Genomic DNA, 18,595 nt, shown 5'->3' with positions numbered 1-18,595 from the left:
TACAGCTCACTTCATCGGATGCATTCAGTGGAAAATACAGTGGGGAGATTTATATACACACACAGAGAACATGAAACAATGGGTATTACCATACATACTGTAACCAGAGTGATCACTTAAGGTGAGTTATTAACAGCAGGTAGGGAGGGTGGGCGGAAGGAAGAAAACCTTTTGTGGTGATAATCAAGGTGGGCCATTTCCAGCAGTTGACAAGAACAACTTTTTGAGGAACAGTGAGAGGTGAGGGGGGAATAACATGGGGAAATAGTTTTACTTTGTGTAATGACCCATCCACTCCCAGTCTCTATTCAAGCCTAAGTTAATTGTATCCAGTTTGCAAATTAATTCCAATTCAGCAGTCTCTCGTTGGAGTCTGTTTCTGAAGCTTTTTTATTGAAGAATGGCCACTCTCAGGTCTGTAATCGTGTGACCGGAGAGACTGAAGTGTTCTCCGACTGGTTTTTGAATGTTATAATTCTTGACGTCTGATTTGTGTCCATTTATTCTTTTACGTAGAGACTGTCCAGTTTGACCAATGTGCATGGCAGAGGGGCATTGATAGCGCAGCTGGCACATGATGGCATATATCACATTGGTAGATGCGCAGATGAACGAGCCTCAGATAGTGTGGCTGATGTGATTAGGCCCTATGATGATGTCCTCTGAATAGATATGTGGACAGAGTTGGCAACGGGCTTTGTTGCAAGGATAGGTTCCTGGTTAGTGTTTCTGTTGTGTGGTGTGTGGTTGCTGGTGAGTATTTGCTTCAGGTTTGGGGGCTGTCTGTAAGCAAGGACTGGTCTGTCTCCCAAGTTCTGGGAGAGTGATGGGTCGTCCTTCAGGATAAGTTGTAGATCCTTGATGATGCACTGGAGAGGTTTTAGTTGGGGGCTGAAGGGGATGGCTAGTGGCGTTCTGTTATTTTCTTTGTTGGACCTGTCCTGTAGTCGGTGACTTCTGGGTACTCTTCTGGCTCTGTCAATCTGTTTCTTCACTTCAGCAGGAGGGTACTGTAGTTGTAAGAATGCTTGATAGAGATCGTGTAGGTGTTTGTCTCTGTCTGAGGGGTTGGAGTAAATGCGGTTATATCGTAGAGCTTGGCTGTAGAAAATAGATCGTGTGGTGTGATCTGGGTAAAAGCTGGAGGCATGTAGGTAGGAATAGCGGTCAGTAGGTTTCCAATATAGGGTAGTGTTTATGTGACCAACGCTTATTAGCACCATAGTGTCCAGGAAGTGGGTCTCTTGTGTGGACTGGTCCCGGCTGAGGTTGATGGTGGGATGGAAATTGTTGAAATCCTGGTGGAATTCCTCAAGGGCTTCTTTTCCATGGGTCCAGATGATGAAGTTGTCATCAATGTAGCACAAGTAGAGTAGGGGCATTAGGGGACGAGAGCTGAGGAAGCGTTGTTCTAAGTCAGCCATAAAAATGTTGGCATGCTGTGGGGCCATGCGGGTACCCATCGCAGTACCGCTGATTTGAAGGTATACATTGTCCCCAAATGTGAAATAGTTATGGGTGAGGACAAAGTCACAAAGTTCACCCACCAGGTTAGCCGTGACATTATCGGGGATAGTCTTCCTGACGGCTTGTAGCCCATCTTTGTGTGGAATGTTGGTGTAGCGGCTTCTACATCCATAGTGGCCAGGATGGTGTTTTTAGGAAGATCACCAATGGACTGTAGTTTCCTCAGGAAGTCAGTGGTGTCTCGAAGATAGCTGGGGGTGCGGGTAACGAAGGGCCTGAGGAGGGAGTCTACATAGCCAGACAATCCTGCTGTCAGGGTGCCAATGCCTGAGATGATGGGGCGTCCAGGATTTCCAGGTTTATGGATCTTGGGTAGCAGACAGAATACCCCAGGTCGGGGTTCCAAGGGAGTGTCTGTGCAGATTTGTTCTTGTGCTTTTTCAGGGAGTTTCTTGAGCAAATGGTGTAGTTTCTTTTGGTAAGTCTCAGTGGGATCAGAGGGTAATGGCTTGTAGAAAGTGGTGTTGGAGAGCTGCCTAGTAGCCTCTTGTTCATATTCCGACCTATTCATGATGACAACAGCATCTCCTTTGTCAGCCTTTTTGATTATGGTGTCAGAGTTGTTTCTGAGGCTGTGGATGGCATTGTGTTCAGCACGGCTAAGGTTATGGGGCAAGTGATGCTGCTTTTCCACAATTTCAGCCCATGCACGTCGGCGGAAGCACTCTATGTAGAAGTCCAGTCTGTTGTTTCAACCTTCAGGAGGAGTCCATCCAGAATCCTTCTTTTTGTAGTGTTGGTAGGAAGGTCTCTGTGGGTTAATATGTTGGTCAGAGGTGTGTTGGAAATATTCCTTGAGTCGGAGACGTCGAAAATAGGATTCTAGGTCACCACAGAACTGTATCATGTTCATGGGGGTGGAGGGGCAAAAGGAGAGGCCCCGAGATAGGACAGATTCTTCTGCTGGGCTAAGAGTATAGTTGGATAGATTAACAATACTGCTGGGTGGGTTAAGGGAACCACTGTTGTGGCCCCTTGTGGCATGTAGTAGTTTAGATTTTTTTTTGTTTTTGTCCTTTTTCTTTTGTAGAGAAGCAAAGTGTGTGTTGTAAATGGCTTGTCTAGTTTTTGTAAAGTCCAGCCACGAGGAAGTTCGTGTGGAAGGCTGTTTTTTTGGGTTCCATAGTATACCCAGTACTGAATCTCAGAGACATTTTTCATTTTGATCACACACCTCTACATGACTATCTGCATTGCCATATACAGCTCCCTCAGCCCCAGTTCTTCTCATTGAGCTGCACACCCTTGTGGGTTTACCAGTGTCCGCAGTGAGCAGAACTTTCATAGTGATCAGGGGAAACTCCCCACATATTTATCTCCTTCCTCATTCAGATCTTCTGTAGCCATGTCTCCAGTACCACCCTATGTCACCAGCCACAGTATGTCATCCTAGTCTCATCTTAAAGTTCCAAAGCCAGCAGATACCTGATCAATTCTGACAAATCCCTCCCTCAGCACCCATCCTGCAATTTGAGCAAGCCACTTGCAAACCCCATTTCCCCAAAGTGAGGACTTAGCCCTCGGGAAGCTGAAGACACCAGCCTTTCTCCCTCTGCTCCCATCTACATGCTAGTCTACTACCTGATCACCACCACCTCTCCCCATGCTTGTTTTCTTTCTACTTTGGACATGCTTCCCAACCTGCTGGGGCTATTCTCCCACTGCAAACCTGACCTGCTTCCTCTTTCCCGGCTTCCCTTGACATTTTTTTCCTATGGGTGACCTCTGTTCCTTGAGATTAACTCCAGTTTCTTTATCTGCTCTAGCTTAATGGCCCCCAGTAGTCACAGAGCCACCCAGTTTCTCCGGCTACAGCCATGGGGCCAACTGCCAGAGGCCAGCCTTAGATAGCTGCAGCTGCTAGCAAGGGAGGGGTAGCAATTCCAAGGCTGAGCATGCTTGAAACTTGCAACAGCAGCACTAGGGACTCTAAATCCTCAGTGCCAGCCCTAGGCAGCTGCAGACTCTGCAGTTAAGTGCTTCCCTCCTCTAGGCCATGGCTTTAACTACTAAGATGCCCATCACCTGCAGCAGGGGCACTAATTCCCATGCACCCCTCAGCTAGCACATAGTCATGCAGAAAGTGCAGCCTGAATGATTTTGGAGGCTGGGGTGCAGGAGGTTCCCAACCCTGAGCAGCAGCTCTGCAACAAGCTCACATGGTCCCCTTCTGCTGTGAGACTAGGACCCTGTGAAGACAGTAAAAAGAAAAGGAGTACTTGTGGCACCTTAGAGACTAACAAATTTATTAGAGCATAAGCTTTCGTGAGCTACAGCTCACTTTATCGGATGCATTTGGTGGAAAAAACAGAGGAGAGATTTATATACACACACACAGAGAACATGAAACAATGGGTTTATCATACACACTGTAAGGAGAGTGATCACTTAAGATAAGCCATCACCAACAGCAGGGGGGGGGAAAGGAGGAAAACCTTTCATGGTGACAAGCAGGTAGGCTAATTCCAGCAGTTAACAAGAATATCAGAGGAACAGTGGGGGGTGGGGTGGGAGAGAGAAATACCATGGGGAAATAGTTTTACTTTGTGTAATGACTCATCCATTCCCAGTCTCTATTCAAGCCTAAGTTAATTGTATCCAGTTTGCAAATTAATTCCAATTCAGCAGTCTCTCGTTGGAGTCTGTTTTTGAAGCTTTTTTGTTGAAGTATAGCCACTCTTAGGTCTGTGATCGAGTGACCAGAGAGATTGAAGTGAAGACAGTGGAGTTATCCTGTGTATAATCAGTTCTGTCCAAAGCCTGCTGAAGTGAGTGGGAGTCTTTTCACTATCTTTAAAAGGCTGTGTATAGAAGCAAAGGACCCCATTCTAGACTCTAGGAGCAAAGTACATTCTATGGTGCACTCATTTACTATTTTCAGAGTAGCAGCCGTGTTAGTCTGTATTCGCAAAAAGAAAAGGAGTATTTGTGGCACCTTAGAGACTAACAAATTTATTAGAGCATAAGCTTTCGTGAGCTACAGCTCACTTGTGAACTCACGAAAGCTTACGCTCTAATAAATTTGTTAGTCTCTAAGGTGCCACAAGTACTCCTTTTCATTTACTATTGTAACAGGAAGGTCTCACATTACCTAGTGAATAAGCAAGACCTCCTACAGCACCTAATTTTTTTCTGAGAGACTTCCCACCCACTTACTAAATGTAAACCTGCTTCACTTACGAGAGCTGAAAATATCTGGTAGTATGGTCACAAAAGCAAGGCACTTCTGAATTCAGTAGGAATTTTGGATGTGTATAGAACACAGACAGGACTGGTTCCCGCCTGGTTACAGAACTGCAGTAAAGTGGAACAATTTTCAGCTTGTGTGATTGGAGGCTATTTGGATCCATATTATAAGACTGTCCTACATAAATGAGGAAAAGTTGAAGTACCTTTGTTATTCTTGTCTTCCACTCTTCATTTCTATGGGGAATTTGCCAGTGCACTATTATTGTCTTCCTTTTAAACAAAACTAAAGAAAAAATGGTAATGGCTGTTGAAAATAGCAATTCCAGTCCTAGTTAGCACTGGGAAGACCCCAGCATGTGTTGCTCAATTTTATCCAGTTTTTCTACAGCAAGTTACAGTGGATCAACATATTTGATTTGGGAGAAATGAAGTAACAGCAGCCTAAATTGAGCTTGAGCACCCCTGAATTCTGAGTGTGTTCAAATCAGGAAAGCAGGTGCTAGATTCCCTTTTCTGAATATTGGATAAATCTGGAAAGGAAAAGCCAATTTCTGCTTTCATGGCTTGGTCATGGAAATCCTCCTACGTGCCTGGTACTGTACCTAAAGCTGCCCAGGTCCTCTAGTAGCGCCTTCCCTCCCTTACTTTTCATTTTAACTTCTCCTGGTGGGTTCAGACAGAGAGGGACACTGTTCATTCAGTCCACCCAGTTCCTTCCTTGGGGGCTGCCAGGCGAGGTCACCCCTAAGCCAGCCTGGGGAAGTCTTTGAGGGTGATCACCGGGCCAAAGCTCCTACTCCTTGAGCAGACTTGCTCCCCATTCACAGCCCCCTCCGCAGCACGCTGCTGCGCCGGCGGTCTCAGCCTCCCCGTGGGGAGCGGCCAAGGGAATGCTGGGAAATGTAGTTCCTGCCCGGCCCCGGGGCCGGCTCTCCCGCCAGGGAGCCGGCCAAGGAACTACCGCTCCCAGGGCCCCGCGGTTCCCGGCTGCTGGGCGGCCGGGAGCGCGGCGCTGCGAGGGGGCGGAAGCGGGGCAGCCGGTAAGTCCGGTTCCGGCCCCGGTCCCGGCCCCGGCGGGAGAGGCGGAGGCGGGGGCGGGGCCTGCACGGGCCGGACGCTGCCGGCGGGAGCCCGCGGGGCGAGCAGCCCCAGAGATCGGACCCGGACCCGGAGCCGGGGCGGGGAGGCGGCTGAACGGTCTGTGCCCCGGGAGATGGGGGGCGGGGGGTGTTAATTTCATCCCGTCCCTGTTTGTGGCCCCCCCGCAGCCTATTCTCGCCAGTGCGCCCCCTTTGCTCGCTCGCTGTCCCGGCTGGGTGCAAAACCCAGGGAGGGTCCGTCCCGTTTCCTAAAATTGACTCTCTGGTCTCTGATTTTTGCCCTGTTTTTTTCCAGAAGTCTCAAATGGCCATTTAAAGTCTCTGATTTGGGGGGAATCCCCCCCCCCCCCGGGTTCCCCGGGTTTCCCACCCATTTTATCAGCAGCGATTTGTCCTTGTTTAGGTGGGAAATTGTTGCCCGGAGTCATTCCCCAAAAGGGACCAGGGGTTAGTGGGGCTGTTTGGGGGAGCCCTGAGACAGCTGCCTCGGGGATGGGGTGACTGTTCCCGGCTAGCAACAGGGCATGGCAGGGGCACAGGCGGGGAAGGAAGCAACGAGTCCCCCGCGCAGCCTGCCCAGCCCCTTTGGTTCTGCTGTCCCCTAGCATATTGTTCAGAGACTTTGTTACTGGGAGACTTGAAAATCTCTCTGTGGCCTTAGCCTGGCGGGGGGGGGGCAGGTCTATGCTGGAATAAAGAGATCCAACGTTTTCCCAGCATGGCAGAATCTAGGGGGTCTGTCTGCCGGGAAAGAACCTGGGGGAATTGTGCTGTGAGATTAACTGAAGCCTGCTCCAAAACCTCCCCCGTTTCCCTTCTCACCCTGCCAGGATGCAGAACGACTCCACCTTTCGCTCCAGCTCATCCTATCCTCCCGTGGCACAGGACAGAGAAATGGCTGCAGCCGATCCAGTTCGGGTAGGGATTATTGGGGGATGGCTGGGGGGTTCCTGCAGGGGGGAGAGAGAGGAAGCAAATACGCAGGCAGTGGGAAAGTTTGGGTTGTCTGCTTTGGAGGTTGGAGTGGTCAGGAAATTCACGGGGTGGAGAAAGGGAGAAGGCCAGGCTGTGGTAAACCTGCTGGGACTTGTTTAATATGTGGCCTAGATTCTAGTACTAGAGCCATGAGGTCTGGAGGTGGAAATGCCCTAATTTATAGAAGAAAACACAACCCACCTAGTTGGGGCTAGGAAAACAGACCACACTCCCAGTGCTGGAGCCTGACCCGACTAACCAGCACCCAGGTGGCACCCAGCAGTGAGGCCTGGGGGGTGACTTGGCCCCATCATATCCAGCTCCTCACAATGAGGAGGGTGTTGGGCTTCCTACCAAGGAGCTCTCTCTGGACCCTGCTAGGGCTCCACCGCCTGTATCGGTCTCTGGCTAGTAGGTGTATGATGGATCTGCTGGGAGAGACAAGGGGCTCTCTCTTCATCCCCTCACCCTGGTGTTTCCTGCATGCTCTGAGTGGGGTGGGGGTGGGACTGTGGTGACTGCGAGCTACTCGGAGCTTCCGTTTGATTGGCTTCTCTCTCCCATGAATAGTGGGGTGTGACTGGGCAGCAGGTCCTGAGTGTTGGATTCTTGCTCTTTCAGGGGCCGGTGACCTTTGAGGAGGTGGCTGTGTATTTCACCAGGGCAGAGTGGGCTCTGTTGGACCCTGCTCAGAGAGCCCTCTACGGAGACGTCATGCAGGAGAACTATGAGGATGTGACCTTCCTGGGTAAGGGTTCCTATCCCCTCGGTTCTTAGATGGGGAAATCTGAGTTAAGGTTCACGTCATCCCCACAATGCAATCTCTACTCTGCCCTGTTTCAGCATTACCTGATTTTTGGTTTTACTAGCTGGTGCTCCAACCTGGCCCCACCCGCTCCCCTAAAGCCCCACCACTGAGCCCCCACCCCAACTCCATTTCTCTCTGCTCCTCCCATCCTGATGGCTCTGTCTAGCACCCACCCGCACCCACATACTCAAAGTGGCCCAGGAGGTTCTCCCTCCTCAGGGTAGGACAGGTGGCCTAGTGGTTAAGGCACAGGCCTAGGACTCAGATGTTCTGGTTTTGATTCTCTGCTTTGCCACAGACTTCCTGCTTAGCCTTGAGAAAGTCACTTCACCTATGGGTGCCCTAGATCCCACCTGCCCAATGGGGCTAATGCTGACCCAGCCTCCTAGGCTAAATCCATTCATGCCTGTGTGGTGATACAGGCAATGGAGGTATCAAGGTTTTGGCATTCCTAGCACCCCTGGCAAGGAGTTCCACAAGAGGACTGTATGTTGTGTATAGAAATACTTCCTTTTGTTTGTTTCCCATCATCTCTAAAGCACCTGAAGGTGTATTTCCAGAACATACAAAAGTTTTCACCTTTTTCCAGTGGCAGTGCCGCCTTTTCCTATAAAATACTCAGGAATTAGAAATCAACTCTTAAACATTGCAATCTATTTATACAATGCATTTGATATTTCTCCAGCACAAATGTAAACACACTTCAGTTCAAGGTATAGTAAAGATTCAAAACATAAAAACAAATTTAAAAAATTGAACTTACACTTACAAATGACTGATCTAAAAGCCTGTTTTAGCTTCTGGAGACTGTTCAGTTTTGTAATGTGATACAGAAATCCTGAGTATGTGTCCACAGTGACCCAACTGGATGAGTCTTAACCATGCCGTAATGAAAATACAATATGACACTCTACATCTTAAAGGTTAAGAAAATTTGCCCTCTAAACAATGTCATTTCAAGGGCATACTCAAATATTATGGAAGCTAGTAAAGGGACCTGTTCTAAGGCTGTAAAAACAGGTAGAACTAAGAGCACTCCAGGAAATGTTTTAAAAAAAATATCCCCAGGATCCATAGACCAACTGAAGAAAGCAAGCATTGTTGTTTTGGGATTGAGAATCAGAGCTCTGTACAATAACTTCCTCTGATTTCCATTGGGAACAACTGAAATGTCTATTTCACCAAAATATGACTGAATTACTCTATTATAGACTAAATACAACTGAAATAGACTCTTAAACTGACAATAAAACTGACCAGCTTTGTGGGAGAAACTTAAGGAGATCAGCATCATCAGATCCCTTCTCTCGGCCAAGGCTTGCCGGATCCTGCTCCTTCCTGACTCATCCTATCAGCTGGGTGACAAGGAGCTCTTTCCCCCAGACAGTGCTTTGAGTGCCCCTCTGCTTCCCGGGCTGCTTGTGCTGTTGCTGGCTGTGGGGGCTGGCAGGGGGGTTTCTAAGTGGCACAGGCTCTCAGCCGCTCAGCTGGAGGGGGCATTTGAGAACTCATTAAAGATCCTCTGTGTGTGAAGGGATGGGAGTGGACAGAATGATACCGCTCTGTCCCTCCCGCTCCCAGCCACAGAGCTGCAGCAGCCTGCTCAAGGGGGAATTTACATCTCCCAGCTGCTGCTCTGGGGGACAGCCCTATCAGCAAAGCAACTTCTAGCTCCTCTCGCAGCTAAGGGCTCCCGGATCCTTCGGTGCCAGTGGGGACGGGGAGCAGCAGTTCATTTTCTGGCTGTGCCAGGAAACTCAGGGAGGAGCAGAAGCCCCCTCTGCCCTTCCTAAATGGTGCCCGGCTCCCTCTGCCCTGGAAAGGGACCATCTTTACCTGCTGGGGGAGCCGGGCGAGGAATTACAGCCACACACTGCTGCAGCAGAGCTCATTTGCTGGCTCCGTGGTCGGTGTGTGAACAGCTGGCACGGGGAGGCTAGCTCCCCTGTCCCTTCCATTCCCACCAAACTGATTGGTTGGAAACAGTTAATCCTGCTGCCCTGGGACAGGTTGAGGGGGCCCTGCTGCATGCGCAAAGGCTAATTTGTGCACTTCTCTTCCTACCACAGTCACAGCTCTGTTGAGCTGCTCCAGCTGATCTTTGCACCATTTGGTTACCACTGACACAGTGCACACAGCTGGGGGGCACAGAGATAAATCTGGTTTCCCATCTGTGGAACACAACAGAAACAATGACATGTTCTCTTAGTCCTCCCTCATGTCTATTGTAGAGTCATAGATTTTATGGCCAGAAACGACTATTCATCCATCTAATCGGGAGTCCTGTATAAGACAGGCTATAGAATTTCATCCAGCTGTTGCTGTATTCAGGTGAACACCTTGTGTTTGAATAAATCATCTTCCAGAAAGGCAGCCAGTCTTGATCTGGAAACTTCCTGAAATGGAGAAGATGCCTCTTAAGTTTGTAGTTTGTAAATGTTTACACCAGCCTTACTGAACTATTTCCCATGGTTAGTGCCAGCTCAATGGTTAAGGAAGGGTAGAGTTAAGGTTGTGCTGCACGTGTGGCATGTATTTAAATGTATCATTTCCTAGTTTTCAAAGGTTTCAGAGTAGCAGCCGTGTTAGTCTGTATTCGCAAAAAGAAAAGGAGTACTTGTGGCACCTTAGAGACTAACAAATTTATTAGAGCATAAGCTTTCGTGAGCTACAGCTCACTTCACGAAAGCTTATGCTCTAATAAATTTGTTAGTCTCTAAGGTGCCACAAGTACTCCTTTTCTTTTTAGTTTTCAAAGGTTTAAGTTTACCTACCATCCACATGCTGGGAGGACGTAAGACAGCACTGAGCAATGTTAACGGCATGAATGTAGTTCATGGGTATTTAATTACCTTAATTTTTTTAGTGGATTTTTTGCCAGTATAACTGTATCTACCTTAGAGCTTTTCCTGACACAGCTATGATAGTTAGCGGTGTGATTTTTCACACCCCCGTCTGACAGAGCTATGCTGGCAAAACTTTTAAGCGTAGACTGGGAAGACTGTGTGTGTGGATTTTAGAGGACTTTAAAATATGACTGAACCCCAAATATTTTGTAATCAGAGGGCAAAACTTTCAAGGCAAACTTCTGCTGAATGCAAAAAAAATGGACAACATGCGTTGTCTGAAAGGTAGCAGATGTGGGGCTCAGTCTCACATTCATGGGTGTAGCTCGGGTTCAATGACCACAGCCAATCCAAAGCAACATCCAGCCCTTGAGCCAACCCAAAGAAACAATGGGGGCTACCTACTAACTGAGATCAATGCCAAGTGATTGAGATCAATCGGGGGAAATCAGAACCGTAGTTTCAGCTCCAGCTGTGTGCAAGCAAATGTTACAAGAGCAAGATGATTTTGTAAAATGCTACCTTAGGTGTGGGGACTGAATCTTAGGAACCTCTTTAACAAATCACCCCATAATTGGACTACAAACTCTTCCCTGAGTGCCCATGAAAAATTTGCCCATCAAATTTCAAGACATTCCAAAAAAACCTGTGGAATTTAGGGTAGTTAGAATTGTTGGTCTTTAAACAAAAAAATAATATTTCTATCGACCTAGCTCTTGCCTCTGGGGGAGGTGGGTGACCTACACTGACAGGAAAGCCCAGTGTCTACATTAACGCCCTGCAGTGGTACAGTTTCAGTGTCTTAAGTGTAGACAAGCTCTGAGATGCGACATTCAATGACCCCACCCCTCAGTCCCTCCTATTCCTTATTGCGCTGAACCCCACCAGCCCCTGCTCAACAGTCCCGGCTGCCCTACAACTCTCCCATCCTCTCTGGGTTTCCCTCTTTCATGAAGAAGCAGGTCCAGGGTAACTTCCCCTCTGGCTGGAGCCTTAACTTCCTGGAACATGGAGTTACTTTCTGTCTGTGTTTTAGAGCCCCTTTGCTGAGCAGTGTCTGGCTATGTGTGTTCCCAGCAGAGATGGGGATAGTTAAATCCCACATAAGCAGAGTCTCCTGCACCTGGGGAGCTGCCCCCAGGATTTCTCTGCTGTAAAATGGGCTGGGGTTAAAGTAATAGAAACTTCTTTGCAGCAAACATCCGTGAATTCCCCTGATCTCCCTTGTTTTCTTTCCCCTGAGCAGGGTTTCCAGTTTCCAAACCTGATGTGATCTCCCAGCTGGAACGAGGGGAGGAGCCGTGGGTCCCAGATCTCCAGGGCTGTGAGGAAGGAGAGATCCTGAGAGGTGCCTGCGCAGGTAAGGGATCATTAAACCACCTCGAAACTCTCAGTGCCTGAAGGAAACAGCTGGGACATCCTAAAAGCCTTGTGAGCTCTCGGGGTTCAGGAGTATCCCGAGGAGATCTTGTATCCTCAGGGCAGCTGTGGCTCATGCCTTCTTATGCATCCTGACTGACACCTGGCAGCAGCTCCCTCCCTGAGGGAATGTGAAGGCAGAATTGTTCCCCTCCTCTATCCCCTATGGTAGTAAATTTACAAGAATCCAGCTACTAGGTTTCTTTTCTGTCTCTCCAGCTCTAATTTTGGTTTGTTTCCCCCTTTTCCATCCCTGTTTCTGATTTCTCTCTCTGTCCCTATAGGTTCTGGGATGGTGAATGAGGAGAAGAAGCAGAATCCTCAGCAGGAAGATTCTGAGCAAGTGGAACCACATGGGGGATTATTGCAAGGCTCCAGAGGGAATGTGTCCAGGCATCTTGTGCAGGGGAAAGCCTGTGAGAGTCAGCACAGGCCAGAGAGGAAGCAGAGAAACAAGCCAGTGGAGAAAGTGGGTAAATTCATTAATTGTCAGGGAACTCACCAGGACCTCATGGAAACCACAGCCCAGCAGCGAATACCTATGGGAGAGAGAAAAAACACATGCAGTGAATGTGGAAAACATTTCACTAGCCACTCAGGCCTTATAAAACATAAGAGAATCCACACTGGAGAGAGGCCATATGGATGCAGTATATGTGGGAAAACCTTCAGTCAGAGCATTCACCTAATTCGACATCACAGGATCCACACAGGAGAGAGACCCCATGAATGCAGTGAGTGCGGGAAAACCTTCACTCTGAGCTCCACCCTTATTAATCATCAGAGGATCCACACAGGAGAACGACCCTATAAATGCAGTGAGTGTGGGAAAAAGTTCACTCAGAGCTCAGGTCTTGTTAAACATCAGAGGATCCACACAGGAGAGAAACCTTATGAATGTTGTGAGTGTGGGAAAAGCTTCACTGACAGATCAGACCTTATTAATCATCAGAGAATCCACACAGGAGAGCGACCCTATAAATGTAGTGAGTGTGGGAAAAAGTTCACTCGGAGCTCAGGTCTTATTATACATCAGAAAATCCACACAGGAGAGAAACCCTACAAATGCTGTGAGTGTGGGAAAAGCTTCATTCAGAGCTCAGCCCTCAATAAACATCAGAGGATCCACACAGGGGAGAGAACCTACAAATGCTGTGAGTGTGGGAAAAGTTTCAGTCAGAGCTGTCACCTTATTCGACATCACAGATTGCACACAGGAGAAAAACCCTACGAATGCAGTGAGTGTGGGAAAAGTTTCACTCAGAGCTCAGCCCTTAATAAACACCAGAGGATCCACATAAGGGAGAGACCCTACGAATGTTGTGAGTGTGGGGAAAGCTTCTCTGTAAAGTCAGACCTTATTGAACATCAGAATATCCACATGGGAAAGATACTTCATCAATGCTCTGAGTGTGGAAAAACTTTCACACAAAGTTCATCCCTTAATACGCATCAGAGGATCCACACAGGAGAGCGCCCCTATGAGTGCTGTGAGTGTGGGAAACAGTTCAGTCAGAAATCAACCCTAATTACACATCAAGCAAGGCATACAGGAGAGAGACCCTATCAGTGCTGTGATTGCGGGAAAGGCTTCAGTGTGAGCTCAGACCTCATTGTACATCAGAGAATTCACACGGGAGAGAGACCTTATAGATGCTGTGAGTGTGGGAAAAGTTTCACCCGGAGCTCACCCCTTAAAAGACATCAGAGTGTTCACAGGAGAGAGAGACAGCATAGAAATTCTGTGTAGGGCAGAGAAAAGATTTAAAAAAAAAACCCAAAACACATTTGCTAATTCCCACATAGTGACCTTTTGGTTTGTTTGCACTATTTGTGTCATTCTGTTCTCTCAGATCCCTCATGTGTATTGCCCACTTGTGCCTTTTACAGGTCGCCCTTCTCTAGGGTTAATCCTGTGGTCCGTTCTACCAACTCCTTTCTCCTGTGAGTCATTGGAGTGTGTGTCCTTCCACCAAGGAGTTTCCATCAGCCCCAGGTGGGGGAAGTTGGGGTGACCACAAGTAGCCTCACTGAGTGAAAATCGACTAGGGTTTTCTCTTTTACTCTAGGATTTTCCTTGGAGTCAGTGTGCTCGAGGTAGCTATCCTGATGTAAACACTCTGCTATATTTGCAGTGCTGACATAGCCCGGGCACAGGGGCTGGGGTTAGCTAGCATCTTCCCCTTTGGCCTGTCCTAATGGACGCCAATTTTCCTGGTCTGGACAATCCCTGAGCAGCACGTTTATACTGTCATCCTACTAGCAGAGCGACTGTTAGTCACCAAGTTCCCCCTTTGCTGACAAAATGTCTCCTTCCCAGTTGTGTTCACGCTGGTCCCAGTTCTGCTGGGCAGCAGGTATTTTTACTTATATCAGTTTCCTTATTGACAATATATTTCAATATAGCAAAGAGGAGAGCACGAGTAGGGCAAATGTATCATTTCAGCCTCTGTGACGCCGGAAGGAAATGGGGTGAGTCAGAGGGATTCCCTCCTTCCCCATCACCGTCACTATGCCCACTCACTCCAGCAGTGCTGGCACCTGTGGGACACAATGGAGTTTCTCCACCTATATTCTACCTCTCCAGCTCCCAAAGAGTCTCTGCAATTAGTATCAATTTGATCCTAAATCTGATTCATTAGAGCTGGAAATGAAAGTGTCCCAGACCTGGATGGGGAATTCCAATGGATCCCAAACACAGTGACATCATTCCGAGTTTAAATCCCAGTTGCTGTCTCTTGACAAAACCACTTCTGGACTTTTTCCTGCTGATATGAGATTCTTTGCAGATGAGGAGGTCGTCAGTTTTTCCCTATTACAATGCTGATTCCCCCCCGCCCCTCCCAATAACAACTCCATAATAAGGAAGTGCTGTTGATGAAGCAGGTTTGAATGGATCAGAGGAGAAAGCAATGGGGGAATCTGCTCTCCTGATTTCCGAGTCATCAGATGTAACCTGATCTGGAATTTCATTTTTCATGAAAGAGAAAGTCACTTACACCGCTCTGTGTTGAAGCTTTTTCTCTCTCTCTTGAAGACCATTTGGTCACATAATTGAATATCAGTTTTGTTCTCCAGGATGTAGCTTGGATTTATCGAGGACTTTGGGAGAAATGACTGTTTGCTAAAAGAGTTCTTCCTTAATTTATTTTTGTCTTTCCCCCCACTGCTGCATGATGATATTGCAGAAGCTCTAGTGCAGTTCATTCACCAGGAGAGGCTGCTCCAAACCATTGGGCATGCTACCAAGGAAACAGGAGTGGGTTTAGGCCTCCATCCACTCTGAAATGGTGAACAACAGCAAACCCCCGATTGCACAAATAACTGAAGTAACTGGGTGCGTGTGACCTATTTGGGAAATGCTGTCCCTGTAAGTGTTGATGTGGAGAAAAGAGAAGTACATTTGTGAACTTGCCCATGATAGATGCTCAAATTTGGACTGAAATGAACTCAGTGTTAAAAGTGAGATAACTGCAGAATATCTATTTTTAATAAGTTTCCCCTCTTTTGGTGGCTTATGGGGATTCTGAGGCAGGAGTGTTTCTAGTCTCTAACTTACACCCTGTGCCATCAGATTAAAGAAATAAATTGGGCATGTTTGTAGAAGCCATTCCTCACTAACTGAGCTCAGATGTTGAGTTTGGTAAAGGACTCTGTTCCAGAGGAATGGAAATGTACCCTGACCAAGGCCAAGGATTTGGAAGAAGTCGGGCTGATATAGCAGACACCCAGTAGTTGATTGTTGCCCTAGAGAAGGACGCTGCGGTGAACTACGGTCCACTTAAAATAGTTTGTTTCTAACACCATTCCCTAGTTCAGTGTCACTGATTACAGTCCTTCGCTATTTGGATCCAAAGTTCCATGATGCAAAGTGAAAAATAGTTGATGCCTTTAGAGGGGATTTTCCTTCCCTAGCCTGATTGCGCACCAAGGACTTTCATGCCTTTAGAACAACGGTAACGGAGGAGGGACTCAATGTGTCAGGCTCCAATTTCAGACGGCTGGAAGTACAAATGTTGAGTCCTGATTTTGTGCTCTTGTCACTTGGTTTAGCTCTTGTCTGTTGTAGTTGTACCCACTTCGCCTCCACTTCCTGCTACTATGAATGATTGGAAGGAGTGAATATAGAGCCGAGGTCCTTTTTCTCATGATGCAAACCTTCCCGCATAGCATGAGCCCCCTTCCACCAACACTTCTGTCAGAAGAAACAGAGATAAATGAACTCACAGATGTGGAAAGCTCCTATGCTGGTGTAGCCCACATTTACACAGTGCTCACTTGCTTGAAATGGGGCTTAAAATGAAACAAACAGGTATGATCAGATTTTATAATCTTTGACTGTTTTTGTTCCCAGTGAAAATGAAGTTAAACATGAAGTTCATTATTGCTTTAAAGCCTAACTTAGTGATTATCTGAATTATATTGGAACCCTGCAACGTCCATTGGTTCGCTTTTCGTTAGTACTATATGAAGTGATGGCCAATCCTGAGAAGTTTGTTTGATGTCATATATCCCCTTTGGACTAGGGAGTTCTGACATAAAACATCACTCCAAGGCTGAGGTGGGGGAATGTCTGAGAGAAATAGCGTATAGGAGAACACAGACCCCATCTAGAAGACAGTTATTTCTATTTCAAATGGAATTTTTTCTGACAAGCTCTAAAGTAAAAATTAATGAGACAAGTTGTGTAACCTTTTACCCAATTAGACAGTATGAGTCACTGAGTTCCTCTCGTCTCCACAAAGTGAAGTTGTATAACGTCTGTCAGAGATGTCCACGGTTCTTTTTATGAATGGCAATGGATACATGAGGGAGGCACTAGGTAGTTTGTTTGGGTTTTTTGTTTATTTTGGCTACCCATTATATTTATGGCAGCTGAGACCCCTTTTTCTTTTTTAAGGAAGCCCAGTGTCACAATTCAGCCTTTTAACCCCCAGGCCAGGCTAATGTAACTTCTAAACAGTCTTTGGATTTCTTTCATTTTGGAGATCTTTGGGGTTCAAACCTCCACAATGCTTGTGGTTCACAACAACCGATATTTTAAGAATACTGGTGGCTTTAATGGGACTTTTCCAAACTGACGATAACCCAAAGTCTGCCTCGCTTGAAATGGATCAGGCGACGGTGTCTGTAAACAAGGCATTCTTCGCTCCTCATATGCCCGGAGACTTCAGGGGAGTGACCGTAATGTGGGGTGAGTTGGAATCCTCAACCATAAAGACCAAGGTAAAGGCAGAAGCCCTTTTGCACCAGCAACCTGTCACATAAAGATAGACATTCCAGGATCCCGAGATTGATCTCCTCTGGGGAAGGAAGTCATAATATCAGCAACAGGCTGTGCCAGCCTTGACCTCTCTCCTCGTACCTGAGAAAGCTTATGAATGTGGAGTACTGAGCCTGTGACCCAGTCACCTAGACTGCAGCTTTAGCTCCTACTCCATGGGAGTCCAAAAAGCTGCAGAGTTTCCATCACTTGTCAATTTCAATGTCTTATTGTTACTTTTTCTAATTTTTGGTGTTTGATTTTTACAAACTGGGTGTCATCCCAGCCTTTCTGTTCTACTGCAGTGGTACGGTGGGGCTCTGTACGTACCTGTGTATATGAAACCTGTCACATCCACACTGGGAAGGAGCTAGAAACAAATTCCCAAACCTAAATAGCTCTAAAATACTGCCCATCAAAATGATTTGAATATGTGCTCCTTATTCTGTGAAAGTGTTTGAAGAACCGAAGCTGTCAGATATCATCAAACTTCTGTGTATTAAAGTCTGTCTTTATTAAGTTTTTTATCTTTGGAAGCCACCAGGAGAAGGTTAGTAACATACTGGTGAAGTTGAAAAGGGAAACTCTGAGGTCGTGACTTAAATGTGAGCAATCAATTGAAATATTCAATCGGTTCAGTGTAGATCACAGTCCGTGGGTGAAGTTCAGTAGCTGAGATGAATGGACAGCTGGCTCCTTTGTTCCTGTTTCAGGATTTTGAAGGGTTGATTTTCTGCTGTATTATTCTGATGATTTGGCTGAACAGATGATTTAATTCCAAAGCAGAATCCTTACTGCCTGACTGATTTCCTGATCTGACCTGTACTGTGTACCTCAGAGCAAGCTGATGGTGCTGGTAGTAATTTAGGTTCTTCCTTTTATTTGTTTTATGTATTTCATTAAAATGAACAAAGATAGCAAGTCATGTTTTCCAGTAAGCTCTCTTGGTCAGAACTGTAGAGAATCAGGGTGGAGATCAGCCGGTCCAACTTGGAGCCTCATCAGCTTCCTCTCTGTTAACTCTTAGGTTCTCGTATGGGAGAAGCTGGGCAGGGGACACCCATCTAAGGTCTGCATCCTAGGGGACTCGGAGCATCAAAAGAGAAAATGAGCTCCCCTACGCAGGCTTTCAGGAGTGGGAAATGGGTGGAGAGGAGGTGGGCCGGGGCAGTGTGAATGCCTGATGAGGGGATGGTTAAAGGGGGTATCTCTCAGTAGGGTTGGGGTAATAGTGGAGTTCTCTGCTGTCACTGTCAGGGCCAGGCCCAGCCGGCACACCCATATGGCTTGCCCTGGGGTTGTCTGGTCAGGCCCAGCTGAGTTTGGGGGTCTGATTTGAAAGCTTATAAACAAAAGTGAAAGGGGCCAAGCAATCCAGAAATGTGCTTGGGGGGGGGGGAAGGCGGCGGCGGTTCTGGCTTGCTTGGCTCTGGCCCCACTTTTTCACTAAGAGGGTGGTTTTTCACTA

At 47.2% G+C, this 18,595-nt stretch overlaps 1 protein-coding gene and 1 long non-coding RNA gene across 6 annotated transcripts in view; one reads left to right on the top strand and one right to left on the bottom strand.

The window, feature by feature from the left end:
• LOC122458240 overlaps positions 1-5,534 on the bottom strand; it is a 31,569-nt gene extending 26,035 nt beyond the window's left edge. Inside the window, exon 1 of the long non-coding RNA XR_006278162.1 lies at positions 4,708-5,534. This is a non-coding gene — a long non-coding RNA (uncharacterized LOC122458240). The remainder of the gene's footprint in view (positions 1-4,707) is intronic.
• The window catches only part of LOC119863252 (zinc finger protein 883-like), a 46,573-nt gene extending 28,525 nt beyond the window's left edge, over positions 1-18,048 (top strand). The window contains exons 1-5 of one of the 5 annotated variants that reach the window (XM_043505857.1): positions 5,593-5,756; positions 6,647-6,734; positions 7,413-7,539; positions 11,692-11,805; positions 12,149-18,048. In XM_043505857.1, the coding sequence (XP_043361792.1) occupies positions 6,648-6,734; positions 7,413-7,539; positions 11,692-11,805; positions 12,149-13,614 (1,794 nt within the window). In that variant the 5' untranslated portion in view covers positions 5,593-5,756; position 6,647 and the 3' untranslated portion in view covers positions 13,615-18,048. The other 4 variants (XM_038421313.2, XM_043505858.1, XM_038421314.2 and 1 more) reach the window with 4 other exon arrangements.
• The last annotated feature ends 547 nt before the right edge of the window (positions 18,049-18,595 follow it).

Source organism: Dermochelys coriacea, chromosome 11 (assembly GCF_009764565.3).
Source record: "Dermochelys coriacea isolate rDerCor1 chromosome 11, rDerCor1.pri.v4, whole genome shotgun sequence".
NCBI lineage: Eukaryota > Metazoa > Chordata > Testudines > Dermochelyidae > Dermochelys > Dermochelys coriacea.
Note: the sequence above shows the minus strand (reverse complement) of the source record. Positions and strands in the feature narration are given on the sequence as shown.